The sequence below is a fragment of the Sturnus vulgaris genome, chromosome 7 (assembly GCF_052056855.1).
Source record: "Sturnus vulgaris isolate bStuVul1 chromosome 7, bStuVul1.hap1, whole genome shotgun sequence".
Taxonomy (NCBI): Eukaryota; Metazoa; Chordata; class Aves; order Passeriformes; family Sturnidae; genus Sturnus; species Sturnus vulgaris.
The window spans coordinates 30,843,143-30,862,978 of NC_142249.1; the positions used below are offsets into that span (position 1 = coordinate 30,843,143).

General features: G+C 42.7%; 1 protein-coding gene across 19 annotated transcripts in view; it reads left to right on the top strand.

Annotated features, from left to right (window-relative positions):
• SLC15A2 (solute carrier family 15 member 2) overlaps positions 1-19,541 on the top strand; it is a 52,155-nt gene extending 32,614 nt beyond the window's left edge. For 13 of the 19 annotated variants that reach the window (XM_014871759.2, XM_088168278.1, XM_088168270.1 and 10 more), the window contains 11 exons: positions 2,011-2,043; positions 3,076-3,164; positions 4,861-4,942; positions 6,864-6,989; positions 7,361-7,525; positions 10,118-10,164; positions 12,185-12,295; positions 13,345-13,441; positions 15,886-16,032; positions 17,059-17,163; positions 17,970-19,541. In XM_014871759.2, the coding sequence (XP_014727245.2) occupies positions 2,011-2,043; positions 3,076-3,164; positions 4,861-4,942; positions 6,864-6,989; positions 7,361-7,525; positions 10,118-10,164; positions 12,185-12,295; positions 13,345-13,441; positions 15,886-16,032; positions 17,059-17,163; positions 17,970-18,146 (1,179 nt within the window). In that variant the 3' untranslated portion in view covers positions 18,147-19,541. Of the gene's footprint in view, positions 1-2,010; positions 2,044-3,075; positions 3,165-4,860; positions 4,943-6,863; positions 6,990-7,360; positions 7,526-10,117; positions 10,165-12,184; positions 12,296-13,344; positions 13,442-15,885; positions 16,033-16,673; positions 17,164-17,969 lie in introns of those variants that run through there. The other 6 variants (XR_015804908.1, XR_015804909.1, XM_088168268.1 and 3 more) reach the window with 6 other exon arrangements.
• Positions 19,542-19,836: the final 295 nt, after the last annotated feature.

Genomic DNA, 19,836 nt, shown 5'->3' on the forward strand with positions numbered 1-19,836 from the left:
GCTGGGGAGCCATCAGCAGCCTGCAATGTCAGGGGTGCTGACCTACTGGCAGCCAGTGGCCCTGTGACCTAGAACAGGTAGGATTTTCAGCCTGCTGCCCCCATGGAAGGCAGACAAGTCACTCAGGCCTTTTAAGGTGTGACTAGAGCTGTTGTAGTTGCACGTTTCTGCACTGGATCACTTGGTGATACATTAATGAAGCCTCTTAAAACCAGCAGGAATCTTGTGTATAGTATAAAGATGTGATAGGGATTCATTAGCTAGTTTCCATGAAGTTCTTCAAAGGTGTGAATGGCAAATGCAGTAGCAGATAAATGTAGGTCAGCTATCTGCCCGAAGATGTCCCCACCCAGGGCCGTTTTTCAAACATATATGTTTTAACAGGCCAGCTAGATCTTGCCTGCAGATGCTCACATCAAAATCCAGGATTGCAAGTGTCCATTTTCCAGTTTAAAATTGACTTAAAGCCACAAATTTGAGACCTTCTGTGTCACTCCTGTTAAAAATTGGGCTCTCAATATGTGATACTCATTAGGCTTAATTAGTTCAAATGAGGCATGAAAAAGACTACACCTTGGGTATTATTTATCCACCTCAGAAAGACAGAACAAAGTCCATGCAGTCCAGGTGATGTATACCTAAAACATTTGTTTTCTGGTGTTTCACTCACATGCACTTAGTGATCCATTAGCAGGAGAGCTAAGTATCACCAGGTGTCACTACTGGACTCTCCCAGGCAAAGAAAGATTGATTCAAGGCTTTTTTTGTCACACCAACTTGGATAGCTCCTTGGCTCTGGTTTCAGTCTCCTCTGCTCTCCCCTCATGAGTTGCCCCACCTCAAGAAGGTGAAAATTTCCTGCAACACCGGAGTGATCTCACCCTTAGGCTTGTTGGAGTTCATGTTTCTAATAATCTATGACTTTCTGTTCAGTGGACAAGGGCTCAGCTAGGAAGTCTGGAGTCAAACAAGGAATGATTTAGTGTCAGATCAAATACTTGCAGGCCCATTTCCTAATGGCACATTTCTATAGTGTCTGCAAAGTAGCAGGAGGGGGTATTTGCCTGGTATTTTTCCACTCTCCCAGGAGGCAGCTCTGGGCAGAGACAGGGAGCCAGTCTTGACTCAGCTCAGGACAGGACTGGCAGACAGGAGACAGACTCCCTCAGCATTTTCTTGGAAATACTTGGAAATATTACCTTCCTAATTTCTTCCCTTCTGCACCCTTTCCCACCCCCTGGCATCCCCATCTCCCTTCTTCTTAATTTCAAGTGAAAAGCATTTCATGGAGTTCAGAAAATCACCAGTCCCACCCTGGAGACAGGTCCGTGGTTCCTTTTGGAGTCTGGGATCCCTCCATCCATCCATTCCTGTTGACCTTGCCAGTTTGTGGGAGCGGGATAGTGATGCAAGTTGAGGCACGTCTTACAGCCTTGAGGACTCTTGGCTCAAACCAAGAAGCTGCAATTGTCCAAAGCCTGTTAGAGGCAGAAGGGGGGGTGTAAAGAGGTGTTTGTGCAGCCCACTGGCTCAAAGATGGTCTTTTATTATCCTTTTGGGAACTTGGGAGAAATGCCAACAGAGCTTACAGGATCCTGAAGCTTGGGAATGCTCTTATAGGACTGGGGCTTTTCACGTCACAGAAGCAGGGAGGGAAGAAGCTCTAAGCCTGCCTCCCGGCTTGGATACTAACACCCCCATTCTTCTCCACTCACCTGGTTCATGGCTCAGCCAGCCTGAAAGATGGGCCTCAGTACCTGTCATGAGCTGTGTCACACCTGCCAAATATCAAGGATTGAGTGCAGCTTCCTTCTGCAAAATGATCTTATTAAACGCTGTGTCCTTAGACAACAAGTGTCAGGAGCACAATCTCAGCTGCTAAAGCCAACATAAAGCATTAGAGGAAACCACCTTGGCTGCAAAGGCCTCTCTGGGACCGATTATTTATTTGCCATATGCACTGATACGTTATAGTGTTTATGAATCACTTGGAATATCTTTTTGTTTCAGGGAATATATGTCCTTCAGCCTGACCAAATGCAGGTAAAAGATATTACAGCATACAAATAACCCTTAGAATGTGTTGTCTTCTTTTCTCTCATTTATATTTTTCTCATGGGACCAGTGGCCATTCTCTGCTCCTTTTCAAGGTAATAGCAGTGCTCCTGCTGGTTGCTGTGGTGTGGCCTCTGCCTTATTATTTTGCAAGCTTGGGGTTCAGAAGACCCCGAGGATGTCCTAATGAGTGCAGAGGTGTGGTGTAACATACCACCATAATAGTTCTTGAACTAGTGCTGGTATGTGGAGAATACAACCTGTATCTCCTTTTAACAGGCCCCTGTCCTGGGATGAACATTGTTCATGAAATATGTTTAGTTCTTCCCTTTCTGCAGGGTAGATGAAAACATGAAAGCTCCAAGATGGTGCTATGTTGTCACAGTTAATTACAATTCTTATGGTGAACAACTCTGGAGAAATTCAAAGCTGTTCTGTTCCCTGAAATCTTCCTTTGGAACTGAAACAACATTTCTCTCTGCTTGTTCTTCATCACTCTGTTTTCTTGCTCTGCCACTGCTGGCTGGCAGACAAGCTGTGCCCCTCCCAGGAGAAATTTTGTTCCTGGAGGATTATTTGGTTATGCTGAAGTGCAAGAAATTGCCAATCTCACAGAATAGTGCCTGTTCCTCTGGGATTTTGCTTAAGTCCCAAGATGTTTCCATATTTGCTGATTTGTTGCAAGGTCCCACCACAGCACCAAAGGTCACCTGTCTCTATTGTCAGAGGGGTTTGTACTCTTTAAAAATATCATGTTTCAGTTTTCTCTCCAGGGAAACTGGGCCAGTGATGCTTGCTTGCCTCTTGGAGGGGAGGATATGAACAAAATGTATTCATGCCTGTGAAAACTAAATAGCAGAAGCTGTTAAGTGCAAACTATTATTATATTTTAAAAGGAGATTTTAAGAGTTTATCCATGTCCCTTCTGTAATGGAATTATTTCTGGAGGACAGTGCTTTATAGGTTTAATTACTGCAAGTTGCTTTCTAGCCACTGAACTCCCATTCTTTTGTATTGCAGTTCTTAAATCCACTTCTTATTCTTGTCTTCATCCCAATCTTTGACCTTGGGCTCTACCCCCTAATAAACATGTGCAAATTGAATTTCACGTAAGTACTTGGGGACAATGCAGATGCATCTGTGCTTTTTCTTTTACCATAAGTGTGCAGAATAGCTTTTAAGGAAGAGAGACACAAATTTCCGTTCACCTTTCCCAATACTTGAGCATACTTCAGTCCCAAGAGGCAGCATCACCCTCTTCCACAGACCATGGAAATGCCAGAGGGTAAATCTCAGTGATGCTGTATTCTGCTCTGTACAGGTTTTCCCAAAAGCAGATACGAATAGTCTCACTTTGGATTTGATCAGCATGTTTTCCACCTTGTTTCCCATGTCATGCCTAAATAATTCCCTCCCTGCAAAGTCCCTATGGGCCCAAATTCATGGTCCCATGCTCGCTAGGGTCTGAACTAGTGAATGAATAAGGGGATTTCCATATGAGCCAAGCATTTTATCCCTAGGCTGTTAGCAAGAAGTGCAGTGTAAGAGGAGCACACCCCAGGTTGTTTATGAGACGCACTTTATGCATTTTGTGTGAATTAACTTCAGAGTATCTGTATTCTGCCTCTGTGGACTGATGCCCTGTAGCAGTGGAAGTATATTTATGTGCACTTTTGGAGTGCCTTTGTCAGTGGAATTTCAACTGAAAGGAGCCAAGTTTCTATGCTCCAGCACCACTTCTGCAAATGAACCATAGCATGGGAAAGGATAATGAGTGGGGTGATTTGCTCTAAAAGCATGTTCCTAATCCAAACTAAAACGCTGGACAGACAAAACCACATAAAATGGAGGTGGTAGGTGCCTCAGAAGCCTCCCCCTTCCCCCTGCTGGTCCTTTTGCACTGTGCTGAATTACTTGTACCTGAAGACATATCAAAAACTGTCCAGCCCTGCAATAGTGCCCCTTTTGGAGGATACACATCAGAGGCTGTGCTTTTCCCTGATACCACTGTTAGCCCATGGCCTGGACTTGGCAGAAAACTTCCTGCCTGATGACCAGCTCACAGAGTAGTTCACCCAGCAGCACAAACTCAAGTACCAACCAGGACTGAATGTCACAACTAAAAACCATTACAAAGAATGGAGATCAATGAATCTAGAATCAGATTTGTCTCAAATCTCAACAAATCAATACTCGGTTTGAATCTGCCATTCTGGACGTATTATTCTGATTTATATCAGTTTTTCTCGTGTAACTCTGGTAAAGTTGCACTTGCTTTGCCTTGAGTTTAGAAGCAAGTTCTTTATTTTCTAGAAATGTAAATGTATTGGCATGAGAAATAACCCAGAATGATGCCCCAGATGGTCAGAAACATTGATGACACAAACTACACATTTTTCTGTTCCTCATTCCCACTGCTGAATAGAATGTTACTTTTCTTTTGCCTTTTCCAAAAGGGACTTGAAGATACATAATTTCTGGTGCTCCTTCCAACATCATAGATTAACATAATGTCATGAGCTATTCCCACTAGAAGAGCTGGGAAAAAGATAATATGAAACTTGCAAGGAAAGAACTTCTTTTCACAGCATAGCAGTTTTAATTGGCCTCAGTGCTGGCCTCATACAGAATAATAAAATAGTTTTAAGTTAAGAGATCGGCAATTTAAACAGCCTGTCATCCTGAGTGCCACCTGTTGGACAGTTTATTACATGGTTTTGGCACATCTTTGGCTCTGAGGGATGGTATTCTATAATTTGAATTACTTTTTTTTCCTTAATGGCACCTCTTTCATTTGCTCCATAGACCTATTAGGAAAATGGCAACAGGTATGATCCTTGCAGGGCTGGCATTTGGACTTGCAGCTGTTATAGAAGTCAAAATAAATGTAAGTAAAGCACAAGGCATTCCTCAGAAATACTTTCTTTCCACAGGGTGTTTTTATTGATGTCTGGTAGATAATCCTTTAAGCCATTGTGGTCCTTGATCAAAATTTGTAAAGTTTTCTTTACAACTGAGCATACTTATCCAGTTGCTAATGATAATTCTTACCTTGTCTACTTTTCCCTCTCTTTGTCTCTATATCTTTCTTTCTAGTCTTTGCAGTTTTGCTGTGCTGGTCATCTGTATTGGTCTATATTCTAGATTTCCATCGTCAAAGTGCTTGACAGACATCTAGTTAATGCTAGTGATTAATTTCCAAAAGGTAGTCTGTTCTCTCTCCTATTTCTTGCTGTAGCTTGCCTATACTTTTCTGTTTGGGGTCTTTTGTGTGTGTGTGGTGCTTTTGGTTTTTTATTTAATGGTTTAAAAAAATTTTAATTTAATGACTTTTCTGCTTTAGGGTGGGGATGGCTTTTTTTTTACAAGCCAAATTGTTTCTCTGGGGAGGCAGATGAAAGCTGTCACAGGCATCAGACATTGCCAGGCATCCCCAGAGAGGATGGCAGCACATCTCTTATAAATTCCATGTTAGCTCCTGCAGATTTGTACTGTTTGTTTCTGGCTCATGACCAGCATTGTGTAGACTTTGGCTGACCTTTGTCTCACAAAAGTTACTATAGGATTAATTTTTAAAGCTTCTATGTATACTTAAAACATTCTGTTAGAGTGGCTGGCTCACAGCCCTGGATTAACATCTGCTGGTTCCTCAGGTGAATCCCCTAATGAGCCTCCCACTGAAATGAGACTGTGTGGGTTCAGGTCTTTTTTCTGATCTCTTTATGTGAGCAAAGAAATGCTCTCATTACCACCAGAATCTCTGGCCAAGCACCAAAGTTTGCTCTGGCTTTGGGTGACTCCTCTGGGCAGAGTTAGAGGTTCCCCCTGCCTGTGCATAAAAATTTTACCCTAAAGGCCATTTGAAGATCTAGCACAAAGGAGGATAAGATGGTCCACCTTCACTTGACGGTGGGTAGCATAACTGAAAAGCTACAGTAATGGAATTTGCTGGATAATATTAGCAGGCCTGTTGTTCCAGAGCAGCATATGGATACAGGGAAGTTCAGCTCATTCTGTCTTCTGTGGTAGTGTGTCTCTCCACCAAGTTAGGTTCAAAATGTGCTGCTTGCAATACCCAAATTATCAGATAAGATAGAAGAAAAATAAATAGCTCTGCAGTATTGCTGGCAGCTATTTGAAAATAAAATGAGAAAAAAAGAAAAGTTAAAAAAAAATTAGCTCTGCAGGTAGTACAAGGTTGACACTGATTGATGTACTCTTTCTAGGAAATTGTTCCTGACAGAAGGAGATACCTCAGTGCTGGAGGCATCAGCTTTCCTCTCTCAGAAAGCAAGGAATAATATCTATACAGTCGGCTGTATAGATAGCAAGGCGTCCAGCAATGCAAAAGCACTGATTACAGACATGAAAGCTGGACTGGGATTTTCAAACTACTGATTCTTTTCCCAATCACTGACTGCAGTGGGAAATAATTATTCTGGTCACTGCTTTTGAAAGCTAAGCACAAATTTTTCCAGTCTGATGTGGCAGTTGGTTAAATCCAGGCACGAGGGAGCTGTATAATGAAAGCTGTGACATTGTTCTACCTCCTCAGTAGGTGTGTAGTCTGTACTCTTAGTGGTGTGAAGAGCAATTTTTGGGAGGAATGATGGGTTGGCCATTGAGCTACTATGAGGAAACCTCCCTAAAAAAGATTTATGTTCAGTTTTCTCTGAGTGCAACTTCTGTTGAGGAAGAGATGGAAAAGTGTCATTACAGAGAGGAAGATTATTATGGCTAAAAATGAAGAGATATTAAAGTGCTAATAAAGCATACAGATGGCACTTAAAGCCTTTTACTTTAATTAGGAAACCGATATGCCTCGACTTGCCCCAAAAGAAAGTTTAATTCGGGTCCTGAATTTGGCAAAGAACCCTGTTCAAGTGACAATCCAAGACAAGGACCTATTTCAGCAGCCTGTGGAGTCTTTTCAGGTAAGCATATATTTGGGACTGAAAGGCCTGACTTACAGTCATTGAAGAAAGGATGGGCTTTTGTTCAAGCATTTTCTAATAAAGCCCACAGATGCAAAAGCTTGTTCTGCTCCATCGCCTTAGAAGTGCATGGGAATAGCTTAACAAATGAAGCATAATATCTCTGTTACATGAAACAGAAATTGAACATTTGGAGAAGAATTTCCCTGGCAAAGGATACATTACAGGTGAATTACATTCACCTGTAATTAGGAATAAAGGATAACAGGATTACAGCCTCCCTTAAAGAGGGGATAGTGTTGCACTTGGTGGGAAAAGACAGATCCTTTCTTATCTGAAAAAAATGTAACCAAGTTTATTTTCTTCCACAGAACCCAGCTGAGTACTCAAAATTAATATTGAATGGAGAGCAACAGAGCCTTCACTTCGCCCTGCAACATCAAGGATTGACTCTTGCTTTTAACTACACCGTGAAGGAAAAATCAGTATACAGCTTAATTGTTTTTGAGGCAGAAGGAAACCTATCAAGCCGCTTAGTGAGTGTGGGAGTGAAGTGTAAATACAGTATTAATTCAATGGCTGTGATGCTACAATGGGGTAATGGGCTCATTAATTCATTTGCTCAGTTGCAATGTCTGTCTGATTGCTCTCAGATGCTCTAAACCTCACTTCTTAGCTAGAGGCACTGGATCTGTACACATTTCTGCTGGTTGATTAATAGAGGCGTTGTGGCATCTGAGAGTTTCTGGGCACACTTTAATCCACTGAATGCTGCAGTGGGAGAGCAGACTCATGCCTGCTAGGCAGCAGAGCAGGAGAAAGCTGGGGAAACAGAGCCAGAGGTTTCCCCCCAAACATGGTTCTATAAAGCAAAGATGTTAAAGAGGCTCTAGGGCTGGCCATGGAATAAAAGCATCAGAGGAATGATTCTGGGATTAGTTATTGCAAGTGTTTAGTGAAAAAGCACAGAAGGCCCATTTGTTTTGCTGAACAGAATAAATTATTAAGCTCATTTCAGGCTCTGCAGTAGAGCTGGCTGTATTTGGACTTTTGTGTATTTCTGCAACAATCAGGGCATATGGGATGTGTAGGGCAGATTCTGATATCTTTTATGTGTAGCTGCATCCTAAGAAGCTCTCTTGAAATTCATGGTGTTACTGCCCATTGTGGCAGGTGTGTAAATGTCATCAGAATCTGTCCTCATGCTAAAATACCCATTCTCATTGCAGTTCCTGAGCCTTCTACCTTGCAGAGTAGCCACACATTCAATATTATTTAGTAGAAACCATCTAACTGTTTTTTAAAATGAATTTAAAGAATTTATTTTGTCATAGCATCAAGGTTTTTTGCTGATGATCAAGCTTTATTGTTTGGACTCTGGGGCTCAGTATCACATGAAGTTAAGTTTCCCTGTGACCCTGAAAGAAATGGATAGTTGTGATTTTCATACAATCCTTATGAAGCAAAAGCCTGCAACAGGCTTGGAGCATAGCAGTCTCAGAGCTCCAGTACATCTATGCTGCCCTAGCTGTCTAGACTGTGCTTAAATTAATGCCCACCCTGGCACAGGCAGGCTCTCATGTGCTGGGAAACAGCTGTGCTGTTGGGTGATGCTATTGACCTGTCATTCACAGCTCTAGATAAGGGAGATGTGGAAGACAGCGTGGTAAATGATACTTTTCCAGCGTTGCAACACAAGGAAAGCAATGCCAGCATCAATGCTGTGTTACAGGGCTCACCCTCTAGTAACTTCCCTCACTGCTGGGTTTGGCCCACTCACTCAGGTGGGAGTGCTTTCCTGGAAGGATCCTATCTGAAATTGGTTTCTTCTCCTCTGTGGGCTGTTGAGTAGGCAGGAAATGAATTTGAGAACTCTGGGGATCATCAGTGAAACGCATAATAATTTGGCTGGTCTGTCTGCAACGAACTAAAGCATTCATCCCCATGCGCTTCCCATGGAAAAAATGATGCCGTTTATTATTTATTGCTCTGACATTTATTACTCACTGTGGCTATTTATTATTTAGGGCATATGTTATTTGTGGGTAGCCTGTTACTCTGAAATACAATAGACACTAATAGATCTACTGAAATTCTGGGTCCTTGGTCTCAGAAACTCAGGGTTTTGCATCAGGAAAAGAAAGTGTGGAGAAAGGGCCAGAAAATTTTGAGAGAGAGCCAGTTTCTGAAAGTCCCTTTTGGCTTGCCTAGGTTCCATCTGTGGGCAGTGCAAATTGAAATTGCCCTGCCATCTTCAGTGGACGTGGCACAGCTCTGGATTTCTACCAGCCAAGAGCTTTTCTTTGTGTTCTTTTTTTGTGACATATAACCTCCAGGGCAGGGCTGTGTCTTAACAGTGTTTGTTCAGCGTTGTACACCAATTAGGTTTCTCCAAATGAATGTTGATTAGCTATCCAGCTGCTGCTCTAGCTCTGGTCTCCTGGAGAGAGACTCACTCCCCAGTGTGCCATCAGATGGCCATTTCAGGGATCTGTCTGCAGGATCTGTGCGCACAAACCAGCTCGGTGATCTTGGTTTCTCCTGCTCTCTGCCTGCACATTACAACAGTTTAATCTCTTGAGTATCAAGGATCAGGAAAAGCTTGAGTGATGCACGATGATCAGTATTGTAACCTAGCAGTTCCTCTCAGCTTTAGACTTCTGTGAAGTTTATGAATATGACAAGAATCGGAGTCTCAAAGTTAGGCATTTGCAGATTTTGTAGGAGTAAGGCACTCAAGTTTAATTGTAACTAGTCACTGAAAGATGCTAATGTGGATAATGCTCTCTTGCTATCTTAAGATCAAGAAAAATACTTTTTTTGGAGGGTGTTACATCCCTCAATAGAAGGGTGATTGGCTGAAACTCAGCAGCCTTCGTTACAGAAAAGATGAAGAGAAAAGGTATGATCTCATCTTAAGCCCTTGGAGGAGATGAAATTTTGCCATTGGCTTCGTTGTACCAGGGCTCCCCAACTGTGGCCTGATGTAAAGCTTATGTGAGAGTCCAGTTGATTTCCACAGGCTTTGCAGCACATGTGTAACTCTACAGACACCACTATTGTCTGCCACACATTGTAAGGCAGCATTAATAAATATGTTTGATGTTTTTTTTTCTTCCCCTCTTTAGATTACAGACTTGGAAGCAAAGCCAGAAAATGGTTTGGCAGCTGTTAGGTAGGAATGGCTTTTTTTGAGGGTTTGGCTGTGGTTGGGTGAGGGAAAGTGCTTTTGTCTAATGCATCTGTATGTAACATAGCCCAGATGTTCTCGGGTTGGAATCTAGTCCACACTTCTCATTTGGGTGTCAGCTGTGGAGGCTTGACAGAGTGTCACCTCCCACACATGCCATGCAGAGCTGAGAACTATTGCTGCTCACTGCCTAGGATAGTCTGGGCTGAGATGGCAACATAAAAGAGCTCCTTCCTTGGAAAAGTGGCAAATTCATCTCACTGATGAAAGGGAAGCAGCAATTTGGATAGGAGCTGTTGCTGTCCTTTGCAAATTGGCCAACTCATGATGTTCACCCAAACTCATGCACAAGTGTCTACTAAATTGGATACAGCCACAATTTTACATCCTCATAAACAATTCAGCTGGGCATTGAGTTCTGCTTAGTTCACTCTTCCTGATTTGAGCTATTCCATTTAGCCAGTGAACATTCCTGTGCTGGTTTGTGCTGGCTGCTGTGGTGCAGAAGATGCGAACTTGCCAAAAAACCCAAAAAAAGAAAAACCAAACCCAAAAAGCAAAACACAAAAATCCCCCCCACAATCAAATACAAAACAAAAGCCAACCAACCAACAAAAAAATCCAGGATTCTAGCTGAACTTTCTAGATGATTTTAGCAAGGTGAAATAAAAAACCCAAACAAAACAACAAAATGAATCCACCACAAAAACAAAACCAAAAAACAACCAAACAAAACAAACCTTAAAAACAATTAAAGTTTTGACTGGCTAAACACTTTGAAGACTTGATTCAGTCAGAATTTTTTTATATTTTCGTGTGGAGATTTTTGACAAAATCCCCAGCCTTTCCCTTTAACAATTTTTAAAGACAAAGACAAAGTTTCACAAGGAAGAAATTATTTTTGCACTAAAAATTTATTTTTGTTAAGCACTTTACTAACTTCGGGGATTTCATCCCCATTTAAAGAACTGAAAACCAAAATATCTTAAAACATAGATCAAATTAAAAGTGTTTGGTTTTACTAACAATTTTCAAATTTCCAGAAGGAAATTGTCTTTTGTCTATGATAAAACACCAAACAAACTGTTCCCATATATATTTTAGTATTGATGAAGATATTTTATTATGCTAGAAAACTCCTTGCCACTGGAGGAAACTCTGTGCTAGCATGCTGCATCTGCTCACCAGGGTGCACAACTTCAGAGCTGTGGTAGGCTGAGACTGTCCCCTCACACAGCCATGGAACAGTGACCACAGTGTCATAGAATGGTCTGGGTTGGAAGGCACCTTGTACCCTTGTACCAACACCCCTGCCATGGACAGGGACACCTCCCACTAGATCAGGTTGCTCTAAGCCCCATCCAGCCTGGCCTTGAACATTTCTAGGGATGAGACATCCATAACTTTGTTGGGCAGCCTGTTCCAGTGTCTCATCACCTTCATAATGAAGAGATTCTTCCAAAAATCTAACATAATTTATCCCTACCCTCTTTCAGTTTAAAGCCATCCCCTCTTTGTCCTATTACTCCATACCCTTGGAAGAAATCCCTCTCCAGGTCTCTTGTAGGACCTCTTCAGGTATTGGAAGGTGTTCTAAGGTCTCCCTGGAGCTTTCTCCAGGCTGAACAGCCCCACCTCTCCTACCCTGTCTTCATAGGAGAGGTGCCTCAGCACTCTGATCATCTTCGTGGCCTCCTCAGAATTTGCTGAAATCTTGGTTGGTCTCTGAGACTGAATTGCCTGGAGGTTCTAGACCACAAAAAGTGAAAGTCACTTTTCAGAGAAAAGAGAGTAAGAGGATAAAATTATGCAACAGAGAAACTAATCTCATACTGAAAAACTAGGTAATGAATTAGACAAATAATTTGGTAACTTGCAGAAGAGACTCTCATAACCATATAGAATTACAGAATGCTTTGGGAGACTATGCAAACTCCTAAAGTGCCTGCTATTATACTTCTCCTTCCCTGTCTGACAAGTCAATGAAATATGGGTTTTTTTGCAGATTCATTAATGGTTTGGGCCAAGATGTCAACCTCACCATTGATAGCAAAAGGTTCATGGCTGTTCAGAAAAATTACAGTGCTTCTGAGTACTCACTGCTGGAGAGGGACATGTAAGTCTGCCTTCCTGAGCTGCAGGTCCTTGTTGAGGCATTTCCTTGGGAACAAAGAGACTTTTCTGAGCCTAATAGCAAAACCTGCATTGCTATTGTCTTGGCATGTGGATGTGGGGGCAGATGTTTTTAAAAACAGAATTATCAACTGAGTGCAGAGCAGGTGCTCCAGGCCACTTGTGTGTGTGTAGAAGTTTTTATTCACATTATGTGGGGGCATGGAGGGAAGAGACTGGCCATTCCTGTGCATCTGTCAGTGGAGCAAGGTGGGACATGGTAAAGGCTCCTCTGACATTTAGTGTCTGCTTTGTTATTCTCTCAGGCCCAAGCTCCTGGTGTTAGGGTGCTCTCAGAGAAAGGCCAGTTCATATTCCATGCTACAGGGTGTTAGTATATGGGTTGGTAATATCAAGTAGCATTACATGGCTTTGCAGGCTGGGCTTGTTAGACAGGGGCTCCATATGGCCTTGGTTTGGCAGCACTGGAGTTGGCTCTTGTAGGATATTTCTGGCATTTCCAATGTTTCAAAACAAGCTTCATGGCTTTTCTCTGCATCAGCTCCATCCAAAATATTTATTGCTGCAATTTAGTAGGATGCAGCAGCCATTGTGGCAATGATGCTGAGCCTCTGTGCCATCTCACACATCCAAAATCAGAAGAACAAATATGAAGGCTAATTTGCTCTATTGAAAGGAAACAAAGTTACTTCTGGGTCCAGATCTCTGAGTTCCTGTTGGCTACTTTTCTACTTGACTGAAGAAATGCAGCAAAATTTGGGAGGAAAATAAACCTGAGGGGTGGGAAATTATATCAGCATTAAGAAGAAGCAGAAACCATAAAAAATGTTAGCAGTGGCTCGGGTCACTAGGTGAGTTCCAGTCAGTGTCTAAGTGCTTCTGGAAGGATAAGATAGCAAGAACTCCAGTGACTGTCTGATGTAAACACTACTGCATCTTTACATCCATTTCAGGAGCATGTTTGATAGCTCTGCTCTGTGTTCTTTGTTCGTGAAACTAACTGGGAAATACTGTCCTTCATCCTTTATCTAGATATAACAATGGAAAATGCATAACTGAAACAGGAGAGTTCCCCCTGGAGCTGGGGCTGCTTGACTTTGGTGCCTCATACACCGTTGTGATAACTAATGTAAGTGTTCCTGTGATGGTAACACACTCCTGTTCTATTCTCTGGTAGAGCTTTTGTTCCTGTGTTGTTGACTCTCACTTGCTTTGTCTATTCTCTGATCCCAAGGCAGTAGCTATCTGAAGGCAGTCCATTATGAAAGGGGTAGTAAAAAGTTTTGGTACCTACATAAGCAGGGTGTGTATTTGTTCCACCTTACACAGTGATCATATCAGATGCATGTGTTAAAAAGAAGTAAAATACTTTCCTTGATAGAAATCCTCTGTAGAAAATCATGTAAGCTGTGGTTTGTGCTGGTCTCATGCCGTCCCTGAGCAGGTAACATTGACCCAGAGCACTGCAAAGAGCTATTACCATCTGCCAAGAGCTGCCTCTGCTTGTGGTCTTTAAAATACTGTACCTGGTGGTGCCTCACACCCGAAAAAATGCAGAAACAGTGTGCTCTATCCTCACATTTAGCTTACTGAACTAAAGACTGATCTTCCAAGATTTTGTAGATTATGCATAGGGGGAAGAGGGACAAAGTCTTGAGGGAGGAGGTTAGTGAGGTTGTACATCTGTTTCTGCCTCTCACTGTCTGTACAGCTAATTTGGAGCCTAGTGTAAAGTCAAGGCATGGTTTTCTGAACAACCTAATCCTGATGGAGTCTGAGCACCACTGAGAGAGTGGATTCCTTTCCCTGCTTGCCAACCTCTCAGACACACTGCTTCAACCCTGGTCCAACTGGCTGGAGCCACGGAGATGAACGTGATCAGCTTAGTTCCCATTTTAACCTTTCCACCACAAAGGCACACAGACAAACCGGGTCTGACAGGACACACTGCTAAGCTGCCCTCTGAGACTTTGGCTGCTGTATTGTGATGAGCAGAGCAAAGTGTTGTCAGCTACTCCCTGGCAGCAGCATCTCCCTGTTGGGCAATTAATGGGAGCTGTTCATGTCTGCAGAGTCCAAATACGTTGGGGGAAAAATATAGCTGTGAAGCACCTGGCATTTTTTTTTTCCAATTCCAGTAGCTGGAGTGGGATGTACAGCCCTGGAGGGAACAAGCAGATGCTGCCATCTGTGAGCACAGAGATTTATGTACATAAAACACACACACTTGAAGTGATGTTGGCCAGATCCCTCTTCCATGGCTGCAAGCCTCTTTCACCAGATGAGAAACCAGATAGAGAAGTTGCATTAAAAATATAACACTAAGAAAATTGCCCCAGAGCCTCTGGTAACAGGGCCAGCTGAGGTAGATGTGTCCCATGTCACTGTGCCAAAGATTCCAGTTTGTGGTCCCATCTGCATAAGTCCCTGCTATAGCCCTGGCTGCTCAGGGTGGCTCTGTGCCTCAGCCCTTCTGAACCCTGTGCTAGTACTTTAATACTTTTCACCCTCTGTTTTTCCATCTCTCTCTGGTTTCTGCCTTCTGTAGAGAGTTAGTTTGCTTGAGGCCAAGATCACTTTTAATTATTGCAGTGATTTGTACTGAGCCCTGCTCCTCTGCCAGGAGTGCCATATAGAGGAACCAAGAATACAATATATTAGTCTGATAATGTAGCTGAACTGTGAAACTTAAATCATGGGGATGCTGCCTTCTACCCAGCCTTCCTCAGTGTGCAGTTACAGCATGGTGCTTGTGACATTTCTTTATGGGCTAAAGAGCAATGAACAGCTCTCCTCTCACCCCTTTTAGCCTGCTGAAATACAGTCTCTTGATTTGCCTCCCTGGCAATGATTGGTGATTAAGAACATCTCGTAAACATCCCTTGTATTTTCCCTAGTACTTTCCTTAAACACAGGGCTTTCTGCCTGAAGTCATTTCAATCTAGTGTTTTACTGGCTTCTAGTCAAATCTCTCTCAGCCTCTAAGCCTCTGTGCATTGCAGGCACTATTGATTACACCTGGGAAAACAAACAAAAATAATTAGGAATGCAGCTACCATAACTATCTGAATAGATCTAATATGGAGCAGTCTTTTCTACTCTTGGCATTCCTGAGCTGAATTTGTCTGGGTGTCAATGGTGTCATAGGGAAATTGTACAGTGCTGATAAAATGGGAGCAGTGACCACATGGATGTAATGAGCATTTACCCTCTCATTGTTTTTTGACCTTGGGGACAGCAGCAGGTCAAAAAATCTGCACTGGAACCTCACAGGCTCTTCCCAGCCCCACTACAGAACACAATTTGTTGGTTTGCAATAATTCAGGGAATTCTTGTGGTACCTGAATGAGCTGGAATGCTTCCATCCTTCTCTCTCTGTCCCGTGCAGCAGGAGTCACTCTATTCCCAACAGGCTTGTAAATAGCAGGGATGAGAGCCATTCTTTGCTTAAAAGGCAGAGCTTTTTCTCCACCTTTGCTTAAAACTTTATTTTGGTAAATTTGCTGTTATTGTCCAGGCTAAGAAAGATCTGATCTTTCAGCAGCTGATCAGTGTGCTTTATTTTCCTGGTAGATTTCTGGAGGTGCTGTTGAGATGTGGAAGTCAGAAGACATCAAAGCCAACAACGTCCATATGGCCTGGCAGTTACCACAATATTTATTGATATCTGCTGGGGAGGTGATGTTCTCCATTACGGGTCTGGCCTTCTCCTATTCTCAGGTACTCCACTTAAAGATAAGGGCCTTACAATTAGACTTCAAGATGTATTTCTGCATCTGTCATTGACTTGTACCTCCTTTGACATGACACTTACTAACAATGTTATCTATCCTTTAGCTGAAAGTGGGGTTATAACACAGCTTGGTGGGTGCCCTCAAGCTAAATTAATTCATATTCTGAAGATACCTGTTCTCAGTGATACTTGGAAATATCCTTTTCTGATAAACCTGAGAACACGGAACAGAACTGGGTAGTTAATGGGAAAACTCTGAATATTTTAATATCAGAGTTTTCTCCTAGTGAAGTATTTTGTGCTATGTATTTTTCAGTGATATAAAGGCAAAGGTATCTCAAGGGCTACAGGGTGGCATGAGGGGCTTGGCATCTTCTTTAAATTGAGAGACTGAAGGGGTCTAAATATTCAAGGTTGTAACAAAGGAGCAAGGGGTAATGAACGTGCAAGGCATGATTTGATTGTTGTCTGGGGAGGTTGATGAGAAGAGAGGACTGAGACATTACGTGGTTGCACAGCTACTGAAGCTGCTCAAATTTATCCCTGGAGTAAGGTGCAGATGTTTATTAATGAGGATGATTAATACAGTGGGATGATCTGTAATGGGATGTGAAAAATTTGTCCTCAGCAGGAAATTTAACATCAAGATCCAGTCTCTTTTCCAAAGGTGTACAGCCACATGGCACCAGACTCCAAGCTGCAGGGCTTGTGTGGCTCCTTGGACGTCCTGATGGTACCTTTTCAGATGATGCAGGTTGGGGATGACCCAGATTCAGCTCTGCAACAACGGCATCTCCTGCTTCTTGATGTGTCCTCCTGTCCATATGCTGAAAGCTCCTTGTATGCAGCTGTTGAGATTAACCACAGATTAACCACTCCACACAGAGGAAATTCCACCATCTCCTCCTAGGCTGAGCCCAGTGACACCTACCCTGGGCAGGACTCCAGAGGGTGAAGCAGGGCCAAAGGGCACAGCACGATTCCCACTGATCAGGCCCTTCTCCTCTTTTCAGTCTCCAGCCAGCATGAAGTCGGTGCTGCAGGCAGGCTGGCTGCTCACGGTGGCTGTGGGGAATACCTTTGTGCTCATTGTTGCCGAGGCTGCACCAATGGCACAGGTATGGTTTGGCTCTTAAAACAGAGGTCGTGCTTTACAACAGGCTTCTGGTGCTTCTGGCTGGCCATGTCCTGGTGCACAGCTTCTCTGCCCTGCACCTGGAGTGACAGCAGCCCACTCTGAGCTGTCCCCCAGCCCCTGCTCTGTGGGGCCCTCAGTGGTGTTCCCCTGGGGAGCACTGGCTCTCCCTGACCCTCCCAGTGGCACAGGTGACTGACCTGCACTGCTAACACTGCTGGAGCTCAGCTCTAGGCAAGCTGGCTGTGTCTGGAGCTGGACACAGTGGCAGCCCCACAGAAGCAAAGAGACCAGTGGGCAGTCAGCTCTTCCTCAAGGGTCTCTTGGGGAATCCTGCCAGGACAGCTGTCTGTGGCATCCCTGAAATGTCAGGCTTACAAGGGGAGGTCATGGTGCAGAGGAAATTTAATTCAGGCTGTGAAACTTCTGGGTTGATGCCATGAAGGTGTGAACTGGGGCTTTTTTTTCTGCCAGCATGAATCTGCCTCTCCCAAAAGAATCTTGTAGGCAAAAAGTCCAGGTAGATATGTTCCAATCAGATTTGTAAGAAAAGATTTAATGAAACCAATTCAATCTGTTTTGTTTCAAGAGGTATCACATATTTGTAATTACATTATGTGTACAAGCATTTACAGAGAACAGGATGAGAAAGTTTCTATCTTGTGAGCCATTTTGGAAACTTAAAAATAATTTTCACCCAGCTCTGTAAAAAGCACTTGAAAGTGCAGAGATATCCTCCGGACTGAGAGTCTGGGGTCTCCTGACCTGCTGTTCTTTTTTCTTTCCTAGTGGGCTGAATTTGTCTTGTTCACTGTTCTCCTCTTTGCTGTGTGCATTATTTTCTCCATCATGGGATATTTCTATGTCAGTGTGGATCCAGAAGACCTAGAAGAAAAGGAAGAGAAGAGAGAGACCTCAAGCAGAGGAAACATGATTGGTCTTGTTACTCAGAAAACAAAGCTCTAACACATCATGGGTTGGGATTTTTATTTTTTTTTAAACTCAGTTATGAGAGGATAAAAGAAGGGTGGGGACAGTGTTACTTTATTTTAGAGCATTGCAGTCTTTATTACTCAAAATGTAGCCACCTTACAAATGGGACCAAATAACCCTCTGTAAAAACAATGGGAGTCCTGAAATCAGAGCAAAACTCCCTGGGAAAGCTCCTCAGGTATTAAAAGCCCTTATTAGTAATTGCAGTGTAATTTAAAACCTGCCCATCTTTTAAAGTATGGAATGCTTTCCTATGATTTTGCCTTAAACATATATTTAGGGCAGCAGGGAGGAAGGGTGGAAGAAATGCCATATGACACAAAAATCTGGAAATGTTATGAGAGAAGAAAGAAGAAAAGCTAGTATAGAAATTAGGGAAGAATAGATGTTAGAGACAGAAGGATTTTTAATGCTGAAATCAAGGACTGTAAGGGTTACACACAGCCCCAAAGGATTTCATCATGTAACTCTCCTTATGAGTATTTCATCCCATTATTGCATGTTATGAATGGTTCTGATTTATGATTTTCACCTTCAGGCTCAGAAGTAATAACAGGGATTAAATTCTGCAGACTAAAATATTCCCAAAACACTGCTGACGAAGACAGGCATGCTACCACCTCTCTGATACCCATTTTTTTTGCCTAGAAGTTTTTAGCAACTGATGGTTTTCTTTGATTAGACATGATTAGAGAATTGGTTTATGCTTTCTTATTTCAGAATTTCAGACAGTTATTTGCCATCTTCCTATACATTAAGCCTTTATTGGGCATTTCCTTTTACAGCACCTGTCACTGCAAGTTAGGATATGGCTGATTTCTTATCTCATGCCTCAGTTACTCCCCACTGGGAGACAAGTTGCAGTAGTTTCTATAAAATTCCAGGCATCCTGCAGTGAGTTATTTACAAGGATGCACTTTATCATTTTTTCAGTCTACAAGAGGAGACTGTGGCATATGAGATTTTTCTTTTTCCTCCTTGTTTTTCTGTCTCTACCAAACTTTGGATATAGCAATTTTATTGGAATTGTGATATAATTGTCTGATTTTCCTCAATTGCGTGAAGCTGTGATTTCATGTTCTGCATAGGAGTAATTCAACCACTGCTGATCTAGTAAAACTCCTGAGAGAGTCCCTGCCTTCCTCTGTCACTGCAAGGCCACAGCTCTAACAGGTATGGCCTAATTTAAAACAAGGCTGTCAATAGGATCTTCAGGTTCATAGAGAATAGATTTTAAATTATGCTTTCCTCTTCCGTTTTGGCATTGGCCATAGGTGGTTGCTGATACTTGGATTCAGGAGATCACAAAATACATGTTTAATTCCTGTTCAGGACAGTGCGAGGAAATACACTTATTTTGACACCTCAGCTCCTCTGATGTGCTACCAGTGTGTGTGTATCTTCTTGAGTAACACTAAGAAAACACAGCTTTTTGGTTTCTAACTTACAGCCTAAGATTGATCCCTCTGCTTCCTGTCCTAAAGGGGCATGGAATTTCGCCACTAGTTCTGCATAAGCTCCTGCTTGCTGTGAAGGAGAATCTGGGGTTGTGCCAGAGGGGGACCATGGTCTCATCAGATAAATGTGAAGAGGCTGCAGATGTGCATGCAGGAACATTTGGGGTGGTTCAGTCCATGTGTGCTGGTTTTGCACCACCACACCA